Raw genomic sequence first — 23,403 nt, 5'->3', positions numbered from 1 at the left:
GTGTGTTTAATTCTGTTCGAGGCTAGAAATAGAGAGACGAAAAAAACATAATTTTTGCCTTCAAAATTTCCCCCAAAGAAAAAGAAAAAAAGTTTTCGACTTGGACGTAAACTGGAGGAGGTGGGCGCCTGATAGGATGATGTGAATGAGTTGGACCAATTGGTTGGTGGAGTGAAGTGGGAGTGGGTGAGAATTTGAAATCTGAAATTGGATTTTGATGGAAGCTTTCCACCCCCAACTTCATCCCCAACACATGATAAGACTTCCTCTCTCCTTCTCTTCCAAACTCAACCTCCATCGGTGTTTTTCGCTTTACTCTCACTCGACGACACCCTTCTCCTCTGCCTCCGCTTCCGGGGATGGGGTTAAGGCCGCCACCCCCGCCAAGGTCTCCGACGCTGCTCAGCTCAAACACAACTGGTTGGCCTCTCTCTCGTGCCCTTTTCCTCACGCCCCTGAGACCTTGGATTCGACCCGTACCAATTCGGATTCCAGTTGGGTCATTGGGGTCGACCCGGATGTTTCTGGTGCTTTGGCTCTCTTGAAAGCGGATGATGATGACCCTGCTTCTTCTTCTGCTCGGGTTAACTAACTAACTGCCTTCCTGCTTCAAATGCCCTATTTTTTTCAAATTGCACCCCTATTTTCCTTTTAATTTTTAGCAACAGTTAGTTAGTTAGTTATTCAGTTTAATGGCATCATTGTTTGTCATCTTGGGTATCAACTGTTTCAGTTTGTTTCGATTCGAGGAAAGATTCTTTACAGTTTAAGATAAATTGTTTTATACACTAAAGAGATTCCTACATGAGTTTGATAAATCAGGGTACAATGCCATGAATTTTTCCTTACTAATCCTGCTTTGGATTGTTGTCCCTGTCAACTTATGCAATCTCCTTTTGTTTTCCGATTTCTCAGGTATATGACTCTCCACATTTGAAAGTGCTGGTTGGTAAAAGAGTTCGGAGGCGTTTAGATGCAAAATCTATTGTTCAGTTGCTCGGCAGCTTTGATGCTCCTCCCGGTATGTTCTCTTCTTCTTTTCATTCTTTCCCTTTATCCTCAATCCTAACTGCGCTTTCGTGTTTAAGGTACGGTTGCATATGTGGAGCAGTCGACCCCCTTTCCACAAGATGGAAAGCAGGTTAGTGTGATATCTCTCAGTATACTATTCCTTGGTCTCATTATGCTATTTTATAAACCATTTTACATCTGGTTCCTTTGTTTTTATAAATTGTGCGTATGACCGGCACCATTGTCATCCCCAGTAATACGAAAAATTGGCAAAAAATCAGGGCCGTTAAAACACTTGTCTTTATTTCAGCATAAGAGATTACTAGCAGGCTGGTTAGTCTTTAATAGTAGGGTCTGTAGTGCTTGCATATGTGTTGATCCTGAAAATAAGTTAAATAACAGACAATATACTAAGCAGTTTGTGTGATGAACACTTTTGGCGAGATTCAAATCATTTGATCTGTAATTTGATATATGGAATCAGATTACCGTCGTAGAGATACAAAGCAGACCCATCCCTGTGGTAAACCAGCTCTGATACTTCGTTAGATAACCATTTGACTCCAAAAAATTAAGTTTTTAGGGAATGGGCCAACAATGCATATCAGCTAAGTAACCGCCTGCCCTCAAGCCAACACATGGAGGGAGAGAGAAAGAGAGAAATGTGCAGGTACAGCCCCACTCTGCACCTTGCAAACCGCGCTTACAAGTTGGAAGTTGGGATCAGAACCCATGTTAAACCGATGGATTCAACTTGTCCTTGGGAAACTAATTTACAAAGAAAGGTTTCATGTACACTACATATTCCTTGAAAATGTGAGCCTATGCTAAAGTAAATTCCCGTCAAGTTTTACAAACTGATTTTCGGTTCCAGTAGATTCTGTAAGAGAATATTTCTCCATATTTTCCAGTTTATCTCATGACATTTATCGTTTATAATTAGCGATAGAGAAGCCTTTCGGCCAATTATTTTAGCCGTAAGCCTAGACTACTGTTATAATTTCCATTTTGCTTGACTGATTGCCTTGAAACTGAATAGGAAAAAGAATACAGAAATCTGTTTGAATTCTTTTGATTCTTGCTGAGAGCCTTTTCCTGGATGAAGGGATGGTGGAGTGGAGGGTTTGGATATGGACTATGGATTGGGATCTTAGTTGCGATGGGGTTTTCTGTTGTTCCAGTGTCATCTGTTTCGTGGAAGAGCAAATTTGAAATCAGCGGAAGTATGTATACAAAGGTTAATTGGGCTCAACTATATGTGCTTTCACAGCCTATTTACAGCATTTTGATTTCAGAATTTATCATAATTTTTTTGTTGAATAGAAACAATAGGCTAGGCCAATGGTTCGATTCCCTTCATCTGTATAAAAAAATATATATAAAAAAAAAAGAAAAAAAGAAAAAATGAAACTAGGACAACTTTATTGTATTTGACATTGCTTAACTAATTTTTTAGAATATGTTCTGTGAATTGTTCCATTGCATAAATTTCAAACGCTAAGTTTTGATGATACCCGGACAGTTGGAATTGCATTAATTTCATCATTGAGTTCTATGTTGGAAAGGAAAAAAGATGGTATTAATTCTATTCTATGTATTGACTTGATAGGATGATAGCCGGAGGGTTGCGTCTGCATTATTTCCATCATTGAAGTCCATGTTGGAAAGGAAAAAAGATCACGGTACTAAATCTATCTTCTTAATTATATATATATATATATATACACACACGCACACATACACATACACATACACATACATACATACATATGTGTGTGTGTATATATTGTTTCTACTATTTTATGTCAATAAATGATAAATAAAGAAAATTCTCAGAATTGAGAAAGAGAGTTGGGAAGGAAAGAAAAAACTCGGGGGATATATGACTAGAAGCTTCTAGTCTACTTTTACCTAATCTAGGAATAGAGGAAAGTTGGAAGTGCATGTTTCAAAGGGCGTCTCTATAGTCTATAGGTTTGCGCTTCTGTTATGTAGAAGACATGTTTGCTCATATCACCTGTCTTTTCCTCTGTGGTATATATGCTTGTGCTAATCCTTGCAAAAGCTTATCTCCTATCTTATGATCATTTTAGTGCCTACTGTTTTCGCCACTTGGTACTACGGTCTAGTGGTATTCTTCTTCACTTGTAAGTGAGAGGTCTTAGGTTCGATTCTCACCAAAGGCGAATTTAAACCACATTATTGTTAGCCCATTGTGATGCTTAGCCCACTTCCCCCCTTAGTATAGATAATATCGTTTGTTCAAAAAAAAAAAATTGTTCAAAAAAAAAAAAAAAAAAAAAAAAAGCCTGCTGTTTTCATCTCGACTTTTGGACGTGTCCCCTTGGGAGATTTTCTTATTGATTTGGAGCAAATTCAATATAAACTCAACCCTCCTAACTGTCTCTCGTAAGTGACTTTACTTAATGTCATTTTCTAGACAAATTTCATTGCTACATGAACCCTTATATGAGCGAGGGAGCTAATGCGGTAATCATATAAAGGATCAAACGTTGTAATAAATCAAGTTCAAAGTTCTAAAATGTTCTTTCTCTTCTGTCTTTAGTGTTGAAATATCATCGTACATTCATTGTTCCATTGAATTCTAAGATTGTCGTGAATTTTCCTGATATTTAGGGAGGGCCGATGCACTACTCATTGCCGCATACGGAAAAGGGATGGAGATTAAGTCAGACCTATCGTCCAACCCAGAGGTATTTGTGACTTAAAATTTGCAGATTGCCCCCGATTGCTTGTTATAAACCAAAAGAGAGGAATGATGACATGCAGCATGCAGCAGTTTGAAAGATTTTATCAGATTTAGATCATTGGTGCGACCATTTATTAGAGGTTAATGTTAGCTTTTAGTACGAAGAATCTTTTCATTATTATTACTTTGAGAATGTAATTTCCTAGAGTGTATGGTTAGTGAACCGTTGAAGTTTTTCCTTGCTTGGGATCCCCCTCTAAAAAGTGCCTTCAAACCCAGGGCGTGTTTACGAAACGGGAATGGAATAGCAAGAAACGGAATTGCACTGTGTTCGAAACATTCATGCGTTTACTTTTCATTCTGATTCATGTGTTTTAGTAAACAACTTATATGGATAAATACAATTTCTAATCCGATCCCAAGAAATTTTAGTAAACAGTTTCAACATGAATTTGATTCTGATTCTATCCCTCAATTCAACTTCCCTCGTTCTGATTACAGATTGGTAAACGAGCCATTAATGTTGATGGGGATTGATTGATCAGAGATCACAACAAACATAAAATAGTCAAATAAGATAACTTCCCTGCAAAACCTGCGGCAGTGTTCCAGTTATACCTGTAAATTGGAAAAAGCGAGCTACTGAACTAACACATTCCGGTAATACCTTTCAATACAACTTTCCCCTGCCATTTTACATTTTCCCTAAACATTATCAGAGCTATATACTTCCAGCCCCAACTATCTTATGCTTTTTAACGGTGGAGTGAAAAATTATTTAAAGGATCTAGAATGCAATCGCTATAAACGAAAAACCCATATGAATAACGCTCTCAGAAATTCTGAAGGAGTCTGCAATGGATGTGCCGGTAATGGGTGTTGGGCGCTTACATGTCATATCCCAAAACATTTTGTGGATCTTTATCAAGCCTCACTCATAAGAAAGAATGTCAAGACTAATTTCATCAACCAAACTGATTCGTTAGATATACCTGATCCACTGTCTAATTTATCAGGTCAATTGAAACAACCCATCTAGATGTTTCCAACTTTATTGTGGAAATGAGGAATTAAGTTTATAAGTGTACTCAAATCAATTTTATTCTATGTACTATTGTTTCATTATCTAAACTTGTTGTTTGAAGCTTGTAATTTTAATTCAATAAAAGTAGCATTGTAGTTTCTTTTTATTATGAATACATTGCTTTTAACTCAGATTGTCTTACTCATCAGGTATACGATAGTTCGAGATCAAAAATATTTCTCAAGCTTGATACTTTACAAAAGCAAAAGTAACGATAATATTTGGCCAATTAGACGTAATTGAAGGTTTCAAAAAAGCCCAGGTCATATTACCAACCAGAACAATATTATTCATATAAAATGCATTACACGCTACTTCTTGAACTTTAAAGATATATGTTTGAATAGATGCTATATTGAAACAAAAAATGCAGATAATATGGGATATATATGCATACCTCAAATGATACCCAAAAGCGCACATTGAAGAAGTTGCGTGGTTTATCAGTGAATTGTATTACACATACATAAAGACAATTAAAACACGTAATGTCGTGAACTAGAAGTTCACTGATCAAAAAATTTACATGCTTTGACATGATCGTCTGGGTCATACATGATCCACCTTGATGCATAGTATCTATACCAACTTTAATGGACATCCATTATTGAGCAAACATATTGCTATATCAAATGATAACCCATGCAAGGTTTCTTCTCAAGTGAAGTTAGTAATCAGACCATCTCAATCAAAGATTGATACTAGATTCTCATCATTTTTGCAAAGAATTCAAGGCAATATTTGTGAGCTCATTCAACCACCTTGTGGACCATTTTGATATTTCATCGTTTTGGTTAGACCTGACAATTTCTTACACAACCAGTTAACACGACACAAAAATAACGGATTTTGGATCAACACGATAACTAATCAGGTCGTTATCGGGCCACCCATAAAGAACCCAATAATAACAGGTCCTTAGCGGATTTACATACGGGTAACCCGTTTTGACCCATACAAAAAAAGTTATTTTAATGATTTTAAAGTTAAACTACAAAAAACTTACTATCAAATACAATAGTCATGTGTACATTAAATATGTATGATTGTATTATTATTTCTATATAAGTTTAAAAAAATTAATTTTTATATATTTATTTATTTTTATTATAAGAATTCCTTATTATCATTATTGAGATAAAATTTACTTGGCCTATTGTCCAAAATTCAAATCAACTAGTATAGTATTAGTATTGACAAAAAAACAAACTTTCAATTTTAGAGTCAACAACCTAACAAGTTTTTTACTCTTTCTCATACAGTCATACTCATAAATGTTTTATCCTCTTAAAAGTGAGATTAAAACATTATAAAAACATTAAAAATAAATATATCAAAGGAATTTAAAAACATCAAACACATTAAAAAAAACGGAATTGTTATTAGCACTCCAAAAATCTCATTCTACACTCCTCACACGTGTATTTTTCTTTCTAATTATAGAGAGTTTGGAGTGCTAATACAATTCCATAAAAAAAATTAGGATTAAATACCAGAAACCCCACAACCTTTTTAGTGTCATTCCAAATTGGTCTATTGAAAATGCCACATCCGTTAAACCCCAATTAATTTTTCGAACATAGATGTTATATTCAAAACCTACCAAGTAGGTCTATCATGGTCAACATTAAAACTAGTTGCCTTAAAGTCTAAATTTCAAACGCAGACGGTATACTATGGAATCCAATGATCAGTATAAAATTGAATTGAAAATGGACCCAAATTGAAGTTACATCAGGAAGGCAATCTCCTAACAAAAAGGAGGGTTAAGAATTCAGATAGGGTTTCAAGGAGCTTGTTTCTGCTCATGTGATTTCTCATTTTCCGATTCTCAGCTCGCAAAGCTTCCAGTTCTTCTTTGTCGACAGTGAAGATGATGGTGGCCGCATTATGGCAGTCTATATAATTTTAGCAACCCCTATAACCTCTTCTCAATGTTAGCATCTCGAGTTGTAGGATGGAGTTGGTGGTTTTGCATTGAGTTTGGAGGTGATGGCTTGATAGGGGTGGTGGTGACTGTTAATTGGTGGATGTTATGTTTTCATGACCTTCTATTGATTTTGGCGACAACATTAGCCTAGTTAATTTAACAAATTTTTAACTGAGGCTTAACAAATTTGACATTTTTAATAGGTTGGGTACTTGTTTGGAATATTTATAAAGGTTGAGACCAATTTAAAATGACACTAAAAGGTTGAGGACTTTTAGGTACTTAATCCCTTTATAATAATTAATCTACAAGTACGAATAATGTCTTTTCATAGGTTGTTATTTGGAGTATGTAATACTTACAAGACAAATGTGTTTTTATGTTTTGAAGTAATACTTAAATACAATGTGGTATGTATTGTGACATGTTGTCCCAAGATTTATTATATTTTATTCTCAATAGTAGTGAAATTATCAAAATGCCCTTGAGATGCCATGTAGGCCTTCCACATGGACCTCAATTTTCCCTTCACTTTTCCACTCTTATTTTACTATTTTTAAATAGTCCTCATTTTTACAAACACATGACCTCAAGCGGAACTCAATTCGGAATTGTGACGAACCGTTATGTCCGACACTGTGTAAAACTATCGGGATAATTTCAAAACTTGAACTGTGGCTTCGTGCAGTGGGCTGCCTTGGTCTTGTCTATCTAATGACCCTCGTGCATACCAAAGGCATGCATGGGTTTGAAAAATTGAACATCACATGGGTTGTGGACAAATGGGCCATTAAATATTTATCTTGGGTTTTAGAAACCTACACTTGTTCCACCACACACATCACTTCATCATTTTCCTTCTTTTTGGTCTGTCACCTCACATCTCTCACCCTCTCTCCCGTTGCTTCCTCTCTCCCTCTTGATGCGAAAATTAACTTAACACTCAAATTAAAACCTCTTATTGTCAAATTGTAGTATAAATGCAAGTAGGGATCGTTCTAAATCAGGGATTGTGAGGGCTTGCTAAAACCTCTAAACTGACTCAAAAACATAAAAACAAGGTTAAAAACGTTAGAATAGACTCAAAGGACTCAAAACAGGTTCACAAGACTCAAAACAACTTAAAAACACTCAAAAATGTCTAAAAATACCAACTAGGTAGTTTCTGACTCTAAACACAACTTTGGACGAATTTAGGGTTTTGGCTTGACTCAAAACACTCAAAAACACAAACAAAACAGATTCTAACTAATTAGACACTCTAAAGTAAAGGGGGATTGGGTTTTGGACGAAAATAAAGTAAAAACAAAACAGAAACTAGAACTAGACAGATTTGCACAAAATTGGGGATTTGAATGGATGATTGGTTAGCTAGAGTTCCTTCTCCACACATGACACACTTGCATACAAATTGATGTTCAGTTGTCCTTTCGATAAACCATAAACCTCAATGCCCCAGATTAACCGTGAATTGCACTAAATAACCCTCAGATTTTCCTAGTTTCATTGAATTGGATGATTACATGCGAGAACCCAAATTATTCCTCACAAGTTCCCTACATGAATTGCATAATAGAGATACGAACAAGGATCATTAAGTTCTATGAAAATCATAAGCATTGACAAGGCACTTGTAACTATGAATTGCATGATACTTATGCCAGGAATTTACTTAACATGATTGTGACTAGCAACCTCCACTACTTGTGAATATAAGTTCATAACGATTAGGTGAAACTCCCTTATATTCTAGCATCAAATTCATGCATGCAAACTAAGTGTCGACCCTTAATCAACATACAAGAATAAGTTATCAATCAAGCTGTTAAGTAAATTGCATTCAAGGTTTATGAAGTCACAAATGAAAGTAATCAATTCATATTGCAAATATATTCATGGCTTTGAATTCCCTCTAGCAAAAACGGGTTTAGCCACGCATGTTCACAGAACAAAGATTATTAAACTTAAACATTGAAAACAAAGAATGAAAACACCTAAAAATGCTCCAACAATCCAATCTTGAATGGCAAGCACGTCCAAAGGTCTCCTTCCTTCTCCTTTGCTGCGGCACAAGGTGTGGGATGATGGATGAGTGGTAAATTATGGTGGTGGATGGATATAGGTGAGTTATGGTGAGAGGTGGATGGGTGGATGATGGAATGTGTTGATGGATCTCCCCAATGGTGCGGCAAAAGGGCTTTATTTATAGGGGGAGGAAAGGGCACGGTTTTGAAGTAGTTTTAGGGAAGGATTTAGCTTTCCAAATCCCCAAGAAAAGCTAACAGAAATCAATGAATTTAGGAAAGGAAAATATTTGGCAGATTCGAAGGAAAAGAGGTAAATAATTGTGGCAGAGAAGATGAAAGGTGGAATTTGGTGCGGCATAGGGTTTTAGGGAAAAGGAAATGTGTTTTAGGACATAAAATAAGAAGGAGAACCTCTCCCTTGTGCGGCAAGGGATAGAACAAAACAGGAATGTAGTTTAGGTGCAGAAAATAGGAAAGAAAGGTTGTGTCTTGTGCAGCAAGGAACAAGAAATCAAAGGAGTGTTGCGGCAATATCTAGGGCAGGTTCTAGGACTTCTAGAAACATGTAATTAGGTAACCTAACATGTTTTGAAACCCTTTTGTGGCTGGAACATAGGTGAGGAAGGATTAGGAAACTTCCAACCCAAGAATAGAAACTTCCAACTTTAGAAACTTTGGCTTCCAATTCTGAACTCTTTGTTCTTCATTTTGATTTCTTCATTTCTTTCATCTCATTATTCATTCCTAGCCTCCTTTGATCTTCAATTTCGTCCATCTACTTAGCTCCAAGCATGTGCTATCCATTCCATGCCCAAAACTGCTCCAAAAGGCCTAAAATGCACTTTCTTGCTACTTTAGCCCTTTGGACCTACAAACACACAAAAATGGCTTGAAATACTAAATTAACTAAGAAATAACAACATAATTGCACAAGAACAAGCTAACTAAGTCACATAAATATGCTCCTATCACCTCTCGTCCACGCTTCACTTCTCTTTACCCACTCAACACACTTTCTTTTAACCGTCTCTATCTCTCTCTGCACTTTCCATTTATATCGGCCAAGTAAAGAAAAACCATCACCATCGCTTGCTGAAACCTTTTGTACACACACTAATAGTTGGCAACACCCTCATAGAATCTACTACGAACACCAAGCCAAGCCTAGCTCTGCACAATGGGTTCCACTACTATTCATCGCATACCCCGATGAGTTCTTAAGCTCTCAACTTGAGAATTCCAACAACGATTTTCGAAACCTTATTGTTCTAGGCAAAACTAAGTCCTTGGTTCTAACCTCCATTGTCACGAGGAGCAAGAGAGCTTGCATGCCCGACATTTTTGAAGGATTATTTTGTGAAAACATGTTCATTTGAGCAACATCATAAGCATGCAATTAACAATTAAAGGCGGAATCATGCTAGCATGCACTAAAAAACAAAACATCAACCATGAAATTCAAAGCCTAGTAGATTGGTGAACCAAAACTCAACTCAAAACAAAGTGAGTTGAAATTATACCTATGTAGATTCCTCCTTGCATAAACAAAGGCTAATCACCCAAAGAGAGGGCCTTCATTCCTTGCATCTAAAATCTATGGATTTGGATGGATGAAAAGGTTTCTCCAAGTTTCCAAAATTGAGAACCTCTAAGTATCCACACCAAGGTTAGATTGGAGAAGAAATGAGTGACCTTGGAGTAGTAGGATTGCTAGATTCACCCTCCAAGGGGGCCGGCCTCTTTAGAGAGAAAAGGAGAGACATGTTCTCTCCAATTTTCTCCAAAAGAAACCCTTAATGAATTTAGGCTATAAAGTCCTTTATATAGTCACTTCAAATAAGTGACCTAAAGAACCAAAAGGCCATTCTCTCTAACATGGCCGGCCATAAGGGTTTTATTGGGCTTTTGGGCCTTTGTGAATTAAGTTGTCATACAACTTAAGTCAATGGGCATGACGTTCGAAGCCCATTGGGCCTTGAGGCCCAAAACTAACCCATGGTCTTTTAACGAACTTTATTCGTTTGATTAATTAACATATTAATTAATCCTTGCCATAAATAATTAAACCATTTAATTATTCTTACTCATCTCCATTGTTTCTTCAATCTCCACCTTACACGGTGTATGATCCATTAGGTTCCTTTTAGCGAGGCAGTGGGCGATTAAAACCATTTCACATCGATTGTGAATTGAAACTTACTTTCAATTCTCCCTTTAGTGATTACACACGTTTAGGGCTTCCACAAACCATGAGTGACACCTAGCAGCATATCATGGTTACCCAAGCTAATCAGAAGAGGTGGAGAACCTATTCAGTTTAGGATTACAAATGCAATACGGTCTTTCTCTAATACAATACTCTTGACCACATTGTTTGGTTTAATAGTTTATTTATTCATGTCTACTATCCAATGTGATTCGTGTGCTTATATGATTACCTTGAATGTGATTTGGAACGACTTCCTAAATCTCATTCATACTCTAGCCAGAGGTTCTAAATCATATCATAGAGTATTCTCCCTCAAACAGTTTGAAGGTTAGAGATCCCTTGTTGCGCATTCACTTGTCTCCATGGCTAAGTGGCTTAACCCCAACGATGCCGTGGACACCCTCCAAATGGAGTGACTTTGACATAATCAAAGATCAAGGACTTAACCACAAGACAACTGTGATGCCTCAGGTCAAATGACTACTTTGCATTATCCCAACCATGAGTTCTCATGTGACATGAATATGAGAACTCTTCGTTGATCGTGTTCAGTGAACTCATTCTCTATTGAGCACCTACGTACTTGTCTTGATGTCACACACACCAATGACTCAAGACTAGTCACTCTCCCTGAGAGAAGACACAGCACGTACTGATCTTAATGGACTGTCAATGCCCAATTGGCAATCCTATGATCATGAACGTTTAGGATATGTATATGAAAGAGAATGGTCTCATGAATCTAACTTCTTTAGATCGTATTCTCCTAATCACATATTCCTTGGACTTATCGTTTAAGCATATAACATTTATATGAGACGGCTCAAACAATAATATTTGCCCCTTATATTTAAACTAGATTAGTTTAACATGTGAAATGTCCGTAAAGTATCATCATATGATTGGCTTTAGGGCACATTTCCAACAATCTCCCACTTACACTAGAGCCAATCAGCTTGATCATCAGTGATGATACCTCTTCTGTGGTCATTTCATAAATGGCTGAATAGTAGGCCTAGACAATGGATATCTATATGTTATCCATAGAAGCAACCTTGAGAATAACGACGTCACCATTATACATGATTCTCAATCATGTGGTTCAGTCTCTCATATGAGTTCGGATCTTGATGAGACCTTGATTCCTTGGCTTGAGCTATCGCCCCATTAGTGTCGTAGTGTCGGTACACTAGAGACACTTTCTGGTTGGAACCGAATAGAGAGTTCATAAATGAACTTTCCCATCCAAACAACAATGTTGTAAGTTTCTATATGGCAATATATATTTTGCATTCATAATGGAACATACTAAAGTCATTACTTTTAATGTTTCCATCCAAATATCTCTTTAGTCATAATAAAGAGATATCTGATTATCTCTTCATTCATAATGAAGAAATATCCAATGATGGATTAGATTCATAATCTAATACATTTACGCTTCCTTTACGTTACTCTAATTCTTCCTCATTCTTTGAGGAATCTATCCTTTAGTATTTCTTAAATACTTAAGGACTCACTTGACAGTTGCCATGGTTCTGATCCTGGGCTTGCACTGATATCGTCTTGTACTGTTCTAGGTACAACTCATATCAATGTTTTTCATACAATATGAAATACATAAATCACCTTTATGCGTATGCATAAAGGATTCTATTTATGCATTATTTCTTTGGGAGTCAAAGAGTACGTTCTCTTTGAGAAGAGCAACTTCTTAGTCTCACTAGAGCTGTCCTTCTAATTGAAGTTTATCATCATATGAGAAACTTCCTAGCATCTATTGTCTATTATTAGGGATTGATATAATCCAATTATATCATGAAATATATCATTATAGATTTCCATCCTATGTATATAGACTATATCTCCCATATACATTCTATCTTCATATAATGTTTCAAAGTCATCACTTTAAAGAAGAAGTATTCTTTTCATTTCCAAAATTAATATATCATATATATTTAAATTTTAGGAACATGATTAACTCCCATATACATTCTATCTTCATATAATGTTTTAAAGTCATAACTTTAATGAAGAAGTATTCTTTTCATTTCCAAAATTAATATATCATATATATTTAAATTTTAGGAACATGATTAACTCCCACTAATCTTTTGTAAACCTAGTAAACAAAAGATTCATTTACATCTTTATGAGAAATCAAACGATTTGATCCTTTTCTCATAAGATGCTCATAGCTCCCACTAGCTTGCTTAGATTCATGATGGATGGATCTCTACAACTTACATGTCTTGTGATTCATAGTTTTAGCATATATTATTAAGACTATCTTAATAATGGTTTTGGAAACCCATATTATGTCCAAACATTGAATCACCATTTAGTTGTAGCTAGCTATCTTCGAATTAATTGAAACCAAGACTACGTCAAAGATGGTTTCTTCAAAGTCAACCATCCTTTTGATTGTAGTTACCTTAAGCTACCAATTAGCTATTTAAGGTTTCATTATTTCGGGTCAAATGGTACTTTACCATTTCCTTGAGTATATATCATATATACACTCAATGTAGTCATAAGGATTTTCTTTCTTATTTCTTTCGAATTAAGAGGTGCAACTTTATGACATAGTCATAAAGTTCAAACCATTCAACTGAGACGGTTTATAAATCCTTCTTGACTACGTTGGAGCTTGTGGTATAGGAACTAGGTTGTTATATTTGTTGATTATCATCTTGTCTCTCAAAGAACCCATTCTTTGAGTTCTATCTCTCGTTCATTTGCTCTTAGGCAAATCACATTGTAGGATTACAATGAACTACCCAACAAAACAACATTTGTTAGTTGGTTTATAAAAGCGATATCCAAAAGTTAATTTAAGGATATCCCACAAGATTGTTATCAAACAAATATTGCTTATTAGCTCACAACCCCAAATCTTAACATGCTTAAGATTTGTCTTTCTTTCCAACTACATCTTATGGAGTCATGAAAAATTTGGAAGATCTTCTAATTGACAATCATATTGTTTTTAGAAGTATATATCCTATATATGGGTAATAGATAACATCTAACGAACTAAATCTTATTCGAGTTCGTTCTTCTCCTTAATGGAGAATTTTATTATCTTATGATGCTTCTTTCCTTGATATCTTTCAAGGAGACTCATCTAAAGTGTTTCTTTTCCTTGGATCAAATCTAAGGAGGTAAATACTTTAGACGTCTTACTCATCAACTTACATTTCTTGAATTCTTTGAAACCTTTTGCAAAGTATTCGGATTTGTGTTTATTCAAAATAAACTATAGTCCAACCGAGAGTGATCTTCGGTGAATGTCATATAACATGAGTAGTATTATGTTGTGGACAAGTGCCACTAACATCTAAGTGAATTAACCTCAACAACTTTGTGATTCTTTCTTCTTTCCGAAAGAATAAAGATTCGAACATTTCACCTCTATACAATTTTTAACAAAAAGGTATTGGATCCGGATCTAACGATCCAGAGCATCCATCTATGACCAACTCGTAATTTATGTTTTAGAGGTATCACAACTCAGTTGGGATTAGTCACTACCATGCAACCTTTTGGGTTTTAAGCATCATTGTATTCTAAACAGTTAACACTACCATATCATCTCTACTATAGAGACAATCAATTAGATTACTATAATCCAATCATTGATTAATAAAGAACAATGTTTTGTCAAACAAAACATTCATCCATCTCTACTATAGTGACGGAATTAAATTCCTTAAAATTGGAATGTAAAGACAATCTTTGGTTTTTCCAATTTCTTTGGTAGTTCATATGAGGAAGTAAGTACTATCTGCTTTCGCAGAGATCTTTATTTTATTCACGTTCCGAATGTGAAGCACCTTTTCTTCTCTCATATATCTTCTACTTCTTATTAGTCACACTTTTACAACGATTGTAAAACATAGTTGCTAATACGGAATCAAGCATTCAAGTAGAAGAACCAACTGTTATGAACTATTCAAGAACAATTTACAACACCTTCGAAAGGTGTGTTCTTGACACTTGCAAGACATTTCTTGCAAATACCCCTTCCAATGTCCATCCTTTCATAAAGAAAGTTTGTTCCCTTGGAGTTATTTTTATCTTCTTTATTTGACTTTCACCTTTGACTACATTAGTCATGGTCCCTAAACTCCCACTATCTCTCTTGAAACTTATTTCAATTGTGTTATACACATCAAACATTTTGGGGAGTATGTGTTTATTGTTCACCATACAGTTTACAATAAACTTAGTGAACCATTAGGATAGGGACATAAAGGTGAAGTCCTTGCCTAGTTTCCGTCTCGTTAAGTGGTTTATCACTTCAACACTCAATGATTCAAAATCATCATAAGTCCATGTTGATGGACTATTTTTGTCAACCAACCATTATGTTCTAAACATAATTACAAACTTTCAAGAGTTGTACAAGGCAACTCTCATTTCTTCATACAACAATTTGTAAGTGAAGAATCATGGCACATTAAGTGTCCATGCCTTTGTGCTTTCTTCTAAAGTTCCTTGTTCATGTAACAAAGAAACAAGCACTAATGTTTGCATTGATTAAGGGTTGTTCAAAGCAACTCTTATTTCTTCATACAACAAATTGTAATTGAAGAATTATGACATTAAAAGTGTTGTCCTCTTTATGATAGACTTTATCTAACATGTTCTTCCAATGATACATTATCAATAGGAAGATTGTGAGGATGAGACTACTTAGGTACTTCTACAATCCATTTAAGAGAATCTTTGGGATTGTTGTACCATGTCCGGAAACTAAAGCATTCGGCTTTTCTTTGTCAAGTTTTGGATAACGTTTGCAAATATATTGGTAAACAAATACATAACGAATATAAATTGATTGATTTTAAGCCATTTGATTCGGGTCTTTAAATCAAATAGCACCACCCACTATTTTTGGCAAATTCCATATCCCTCATTGGAATTCGAGAGTTTTGGAGGAAACTCTTAGTAGGGTATGGGAGACTCACTACTACCAAGCCCACCTCACAATGATATGATGTTGGCTAGCATTAATAATAATGAGAGAGTACGCTTACTCATTTGCATCTCTTGCAAGTACCCATCTTATTTGGCCTCTAGAGAATGTCACCTCACAATGATATGATGTTGGCTCCATTGCACTTAGTTAAGTCATTCCCACCATGCTGAGTTTGTGAAGGGGTTCAAGAATAGCCTCATAATGATATGATGTTGGCCATCCTCGTTGCCTACACTCACCTCATCAAGTATGTATATAGACTCCTCCTGAGTATAAGCATGCACTTTGCACTCCCCCATGATAGGGTGAAGGCGGTGTACAAGTCATAAACGATTGAAGCCTACCACGGTGGAAGGCCACGAAAGAGTGTTCAAAGCACTCTCACGCTTGTCAACTTAATAATGGTTTGGTTGAGGGTTTTAGGTCTCATCATATATAAACATACATTTTAATCTTATTAAAACAATTTTGGTCCTATTACAACTATTGGTCCATTTGATTGTTTTAGTTGTATATAATACTCCCACTATGCTTATAAAACGGTTTTTAAAGCAAGAGTATATGATACTACTAACATAAACTTTGCATTCATTTGATGGACTATATAGTTGCCTTAGGGTCTTAGGATGACTATGAACCTTTGATTAGATTGATAGGAGCATATTTATGCGCCTTAGTTAACTAGTTCTTATGCATTTTCGTTATGTTTTCTTAGTTTAAAGTAGTCTTTTAAGCTAGTTTCTTGTGTTTTCAGGTTTTAAAGGCATATTACATAAAAAGATGCAATTTGGAGCCTTTTGGAGCAAAATGGAGCTTGGATTGGATATCACATATTTGGAGCCAAGGGTTTGGACGAAAATGAAGATTTGAAGATGATGATTCCTACTTGAGCAAGGATTCCTAGTTGAAGTAGGAAAAGAGCCAAATTGAAGATGAGATCCTAGTCCAAGAAGGAGTCCTAATCAATCAAGGATTCCTAATTGAAGATGGATTCCTAGACGAATGAAGTTTCCTACTCAAACAAGGTTTCCTACTTGGAGTAGGAAAGTGAACCCTAATTGGCTTTGATTTTCAGCAACAAAGAAGTATTCCAAGTTGAAGAAGGAAAAGGTTTCCAAGAAGAAAGAGGAGTCCCAAACACTTTAGGACACCTTGTCCTTATTCTAGATGGTGCCATGCACTTTCCTTGCATTGGAGGGTTTCTAGAAGCCCTATCCCTTCACATTCAAACCATGCCGCACCTAAGCCCTTCTAGAAACCCTTTTCCTTGCCTTGCAAGGCATTCTAGAAGGCCAATCCTTCCCCCATCTAATCTGCCGCACCTATGAGGCCTTTTCCCTTGTGGATTCTGATTTCTAAGCCTATTTCCTTATGGATTTGGGTTACTCAAGTCCATATCTGATTTACCTAGGGTTTTAAGTGCCTATAAATACTCATATTAAGCCTTGGCCAAACTGACCACCTCTCACATTCAAAAATCACGCCAGAAATCTGCCCTCATCTTTGCCGCACCCTTCCACCACCATACTCCCAAATTTCTGCCACATATCACCCTTAGCCGCACCACCTATCAACCCTAAACCCTTCCATACCATTCCCTATCAATTCTACACCATAAATCCACCCAAAAACCTGTCCACAAGCATCATGCCGCAGCAAGGAGGAAGGGAAATCCATTGATGCACCTGCTGTCCAAGTTGGAGCATTCTAGGTGTTTTCTATCTTTGATTTTAATGTCTAAATTTATGTATCTTTGCTTTGCGAGTATGAGGAACTAAACCCCCCTTGGCTAGGGGGGGATTTGAAACCATGTTTATGCTTGCTATATGATTTGATTACTTCTAATTGCGTTTCATGAATTATGAATTCAATTTGCTTATCTACAAGAATTAAAACTAATTTATGTATGTTGGTTGAGGGTCGACACTTAATTTGCATGCATGAATTTGATGCTAGGATATAAGGGAGTTTCACTTAATCGTTATGAACTTATATTCACAAGTAGTAAAGGTTGTTGATCACAATCGTGTTAAGTAAATTCTTGGCATAAGTTTCATGCGCTTTCATAATTATGAATGCCTCATCAATACTTATGATTTCCATTGAACGTAATGATCTTTGATTGTATCTTTATTATGCGCTTTCATATAAAGAACTTTTGAAGAATAATTTGATTGCGATGCGCATTTTCCGTCCAATTCATTGACATAAGGGAAATCTGAGAGTTAATTTAAGTGGACCTAATTAACTTGGAGTGTTGAGTATTCATGGTTTATTGAATTGCAATTAGAGATCGTTTTGAATACAAGTATAACATGTGTGGAGATGAACCCCTTAGCTAGCCTTCCATCTATCCATTTAAACCAAATTCGTTTTAAAACCTGTTTTGTTTTACAAGTTCTTGTTTTATTTTTAAATTCGTCAAAACCAATTCCCCCTTTAGTTTCAAGTGTCATATTAGTTAGAAAGTGATTTAGTTTGTGTTTTTAAGAGTCTTGAGTCAAGTTAGAACCAATTTTCGTCCAAATTCTTCCCTAGTGCTCAAAACTGCCCAGAAAGTGGTTTTAAAGCAGTTTTGAGTGTTTGTTTGCTGTTTTGAGTCTTTTGGTTTGTCTTAGTGTTTTAAGGTTTAGTTTTGCATTCTTTGAGTCTAGTTTAGTGTTTTAAACTTTGTTTTTAAGTTTTGAGTCAGTTTTCAAGTGATTTGGCAATCCCTCCTAATCCCCGGTCTAGAACGATCCCTACTTACATACTTGCTACAATTGATAAAAAGAGGGTTTAATTTGTGTGCTTATATATTTCGCATCATAGATTCAACACGAGCCTTGTGTTGAATCTCGGTTTAGGGATGGTGATTGATTTTAGTTACGCGTTTAATCACATTAAGGCGTGTTGTCTTAGGGGCGTTGGACCCAACTACTTCATTTTCATGCATATCAAATAAAGCAAGAAAGAAGTACTTCAAAGTAAAGGTGAGCTTATGCTCTTTACAACATTTGAATAAAACAAATTACTTTAAAGTAAAGAAGAGCTTATGCCCTTTTACAACATTTGATCAAATCAAATTACAACCAAAATCTAATCTACACATTCCCATGGTTCAAACAAATTTGAAACGGCCTTTCACATAACTCAATTATATTAGGCTTAGGTTCATAATCACCCTTTAATTAATTAACGCTTTAACTAATTAAATTGAATGCAACATTTTCATTTGGTTTTTGTATCCATAAAATTGATTTAAATGGAGCTAAATGAAATGAAAATCCAATTCTCATTTAAAGAGACAAAACAATTTTGTTCTCAACCTAATTTGGGCCAAAATGCAATAACCACAACATTTGGGCTATATTGCAAAAACATAAACTTTTGGGGTCACTTTGTAAAAACACAAAAGTGTACTACTTCATGTAATTACACTAGAACCCAAAATTTAAATAATGCAAAAACTTCATTAAAGGAGCAAAACAATTTGTCCTTTAGCGTTTTTGGACCTAAACGTAAAAACGTAAACTTTTGGGCCAAAGTGCAAATACACAAAAGTATCAAAACTTTATGTAATTGCATAAAAGCCCCAAAAGTACCCTACATGTAGGGTGGCCGGTTTTGGAGAGGAGATGTGAGTGATGTGTGTGTTGATTTGTGAGTTTTGACATAAAGCATGCAAGTGCACAAGTGGTGTGTGTGAAAGGGAATTAATCCTTTCACACCCACCATTATTTCTATCACCATTTAAACAAATATCTAAAACATTTAAACATTTGAAAAACATAAAACATAAACTTTATGAAATAAATCAAAACACAAAACTTTTTGTTCTTGGCAAAAATGTCAAGAACAATGAAGAACATTCATGAAAAACCCAAAAATTTTCCATGAACATTTTTCATCCAAAAAACATCCCAAAACCATTCAAACTTAAGGGAAATAACATATAACCAAACTAGGGTACATAGGGGTTCCAAAAGTCACTTGAAAACACTTTTAACAAGTCAAACAAGAACCCAAAAATCCACCCTTTTGATTTGGCCGAAAATTCCCAAAAACATGGCACCAAATTTTAGCTCCAATATTCATGCTCATATGAACTACATCTACAACATTTGAGATGGCAAATTTTCTAACAAAATTTACATTCAAAGAAACAAGAATAAAGCTTGTAACATATTACAACTTTTAAATCACAAACTATGAACTACAAGACCCAAAAGGATTCACCAACTACTAGACCTAGGCTCTGATACCACTTGAAGGATTATTTTGTGAAAACATGTTCATTTGAGCAACATCATAAGCATGCAATTAACAATTAAAGGCGGAATCATGCTAGCATGCACTAAAAAACAAAACATCAACCATGAAATTCAAAGCCTAGTAGATTGGTGAACCAAAACTCAACTCAAAACAAAGTGAGTTGAAATTATACCTTTGTAGATTCCTCTTTGCATAAACAAAGGCTAATCACCCAAAGAGAGGGCCTTCATTCCTTGCATCTAAAATTTATGGATTTGGATGGATGAAAAGGTTTCTCCAAGTTCCCAAAATTGAGAACCTCTAAGTATCCACACCAAGGTTAGATTGGAGAAGAAATGAGTGACCTTGGAGTAGTAGGATTGCTAGATTCACCCTCCAAGGGGGCCGGCCTCTTTAGAGAGAAAAGGAGAGACATGTTCTCTCCAATTTTCTCCAAAAGAAACCCTTAATGAATTTAGGCTATAAAGTCCTTTATATAGTCACTTCAAATAAGTGACCTAAAGAACCAAAAGGCCATTCTCTCTAACATGGCCAGCCATAAGGGTTTTATTGGGCTTTTGGGCCTTTGTGAATTAAGTTGTCATACAACTTAAGTCAATGGGCTTGACGTTCGAAGCCCATTGGTCCTTGAGGCCCAAAACTAACCCGTGGTCTTTTAACGAACTTTATTCGTTTGATTAATTAACATATTAATTAATCCTTGCCATAAATAATTAAACCATTTAATTATTCTTACTCATCTCCATTGTTTCTTCAATCTCCACCTTACACGGTGTACGATCCATTAGGTTCCTTTTAGCGAGGCAGTGGGCGATTAAAACCATTTCACATCGATTGTGAATTGAAACTTACTTTCAATTCTTCCTTTAGTGATTACACACGTTTAGGGCTTCTACAAACCATGAGTGACACCTAGCAGCATATCATGGTTACCCAAGCTAATCAGAAGAGGTGGAGAACCTATTCAGTTTAGGATTACAAATGCAATACGGTCTTTCTCTAATACAATACTCTTGACCAAATTGTTTGGTTTGATAGTTTATTTATTCATGTCTACTATCCAATGTGATTCGTGTGCTTATATGATTACCTTGAATGTGATTTGGAACGACTTCCTAAATCTCATTCATACTCTGGCCAGAGGTTCTAAATCATATCATAGAGTATTCTCCCTCAAATGGTTTGAAGGTTAGAGATCCCTTGTTGCGCATTCACTTGTCTCCATGGCTAAGTGGCTTAACCCCAACGATGCCGTGGACACCCTCCAAATGGAGTGACTTTGACATAATCAAAGATCAAGGACTTAACCACAAGACAACTGTGATGCCTCAGGTCAAAGGACTACTTTGCATTATCCCAACCATGAGTTCTCATGTGACATGAATATGAGAACTCTCCGTTGATCGTGTTCAGTGAACTCATTCTCTATTGAGCACCTACGTACTTGTCTTAATGTCACACACACCAATGACTCGAGAATAGTCACTCTCCCTGAGAGAAGACACAGCACGTACTGATCTTAATGGACTGTTAATGCCCAATTGGCAATCCTATGATCAGGAACGTTTAGGATATGTATACGAAAGAGAATGGTCTCATGAATCTAACTTCTTTAGATCATATTCTCCTAATCACATATTCATTGGACTTATCGTTTAAGCATATAACATTTATATGAGATGGCTCAAACAATAATATTTGCCCTTTATATTTAAACTAGATTAGTTTAACATGTGAAATGTCCGTAAAGTATCATCATATGATTGGCTTTAGGGCACATTTCCAACAATTTTAGCAAAATTCAACTTCCTCGGCCACCTAGGGGAGCCTTGGTTCTGATACAAGCGTATTCAGATCGACGAATGACAAGGCTTATCGAAAGCAAGCAAGCTATGGTTATGTGAGTGGGTATTTTCTTTTATATAGTGTGTGTGTATACATATATATATTATTTGAGTTTCTGTACATATATTAATAATGCATTTTCTAAGTGATGCCATAATTAAATTGACGTTATAAGAATTGTCACAATGATGAAAATTATGAGATCATTATGAATACTATGGGATGCATAGGTATGCATATTATTAAGGGATGCCTTATTGATACTTATGGCTATGAATAGTATTATGTCAACTAGAATTATTGTTTTACCGTTGGATGATCATATTTATGTTTTTTGCTCATCGTGTGCTACACTGGTGTTAGTACTCGTCGGGGCCAGGGTCAGTCTTCACGTGTATGTTCACATCGCACCATACACTCACTTTGGATCCATTGTAGGTGCTAGTCCTGTCCTAGATTGTTAGAGGCAATTAGGACTTGTATGTGATGCGCACAGCGCTAATCTTGACATGATTGTAGTACTAGAGCGTAAATCATTATTACACACAATCATGTTCATGTCAGAATATCTTTGCATGAACTTGTGTGTCAGCATATGTCGATGATCACTCGATATGATATGTTTATTTATGCGAGATTAAGTGATTACAAGACGTTAGGTGTTTATTTTTGAAATATTGTGACGTATTGAATTCTTGAGATATTGCTAGTTACGGTAAGTATTTTCATATTATACCTAATATGTTATTTTGGAAACTATACTTATTTTACGGCAAGGGGATATTACATTTTCGAAAAGGTTTTTACAAACTTTATTTTTAGGCCCACTCACCCTTGTTTTTCACCCCTCTAGGCTCCAGGTTATAGTGACAGAGTTTTTGTGTCGATGAGGATTCTTGGCAAATCTTGGTATTGGAGATTACCTTCAATGATATAAATTCTCATTCTACTTTTATTGTACTTTACTTGTGCTCTGACATCACGTGTGAAATGGGTTCATTCCCGCTCACAAGCATGCTTTTGCATTTAGGCACTTTTAGGTTTAAATCTACTCATATTTCCACATCACTACACTTTATGACTTTGTCACCTTCCTGATATCGGCCATCACAGCTCGATTCGGAGTTTAGGTGGACATTCCGGGTCGGGGTGTGTCATGTATATACTAATTTAGTATTATATTTTTCATTTGATTATTTATTGGTTTAAAAAATATTTTCTTTAAGGGGTAACGGGTTGAGTCATTTTACCCGTTAATATTAACGATTCGAGTTGGGGTAGGGTCATATTACCTGTTTATCAAGCGACTTTAATTAATCGCTCGCACTCTTCTCATGATACAAAAT

General features: G+C 35.7%; 1 protein-coding gene across 2 annotated transcripts; it reads left to right on the top strand.

Moving 5' to 3' along the window:
* Window positions 1-17: 17 nt before the first annotated feature.
* On the top strand, window positions 18-4,060 carry LOC126617325 (Holliday junction resolvase MOC1, chloroplastic-like). 2 transcript variants are annotated; one of them, XM_050285356.1, is made up of 6 exons: window positions 23-583; window positions 916-1,021; window positions 1,089-1,141; window positions 2,117-2,248; window positions 2,621-2,693; window positions 3,649-4,060. In XM_050285356.1, exons 1-6 carry the CDS (start codon window positions 218-220, stop codon window positions 3,738-3,740), a joined length of 822 nt encoding a protein of 273 aa, XP_050141313.1. In that variant the 5' UTR covers window positions 23-217; the 3' UTR covers window positions 3,741-4,060. The 2 variants fall into 2 exon arrangements, with proteins under 2 accessions (XP_050141314.1, XP_050141313.1); XM_050285357.1 differs by lacking the exon at window positions 2,621-2,693 and having other exon boundaries at window positions 18-583.
* Window positions 4,061-23,403: the final 19,343 nt, after the last annotated feature.

Source organism: Malus sylvestris, chromosome 3, assembly GCF_916048215.2.
Source record: "Malus sylvestris chromosome 3, drMalSylv7.2, whole genome shotgun sequence".
Taxonomy (NCBI): domain Eukaryota; kingdom Viridiplantae; phylum Streptophyta; class Magnoliopsida; order Rosales; family Rosaceae; genus Malus; species Malus sylvestris.
Note: the sequence above shows the minus strand (reverse complement) of the source record. Positions and strands in the feature narration are given on the sequence as shown.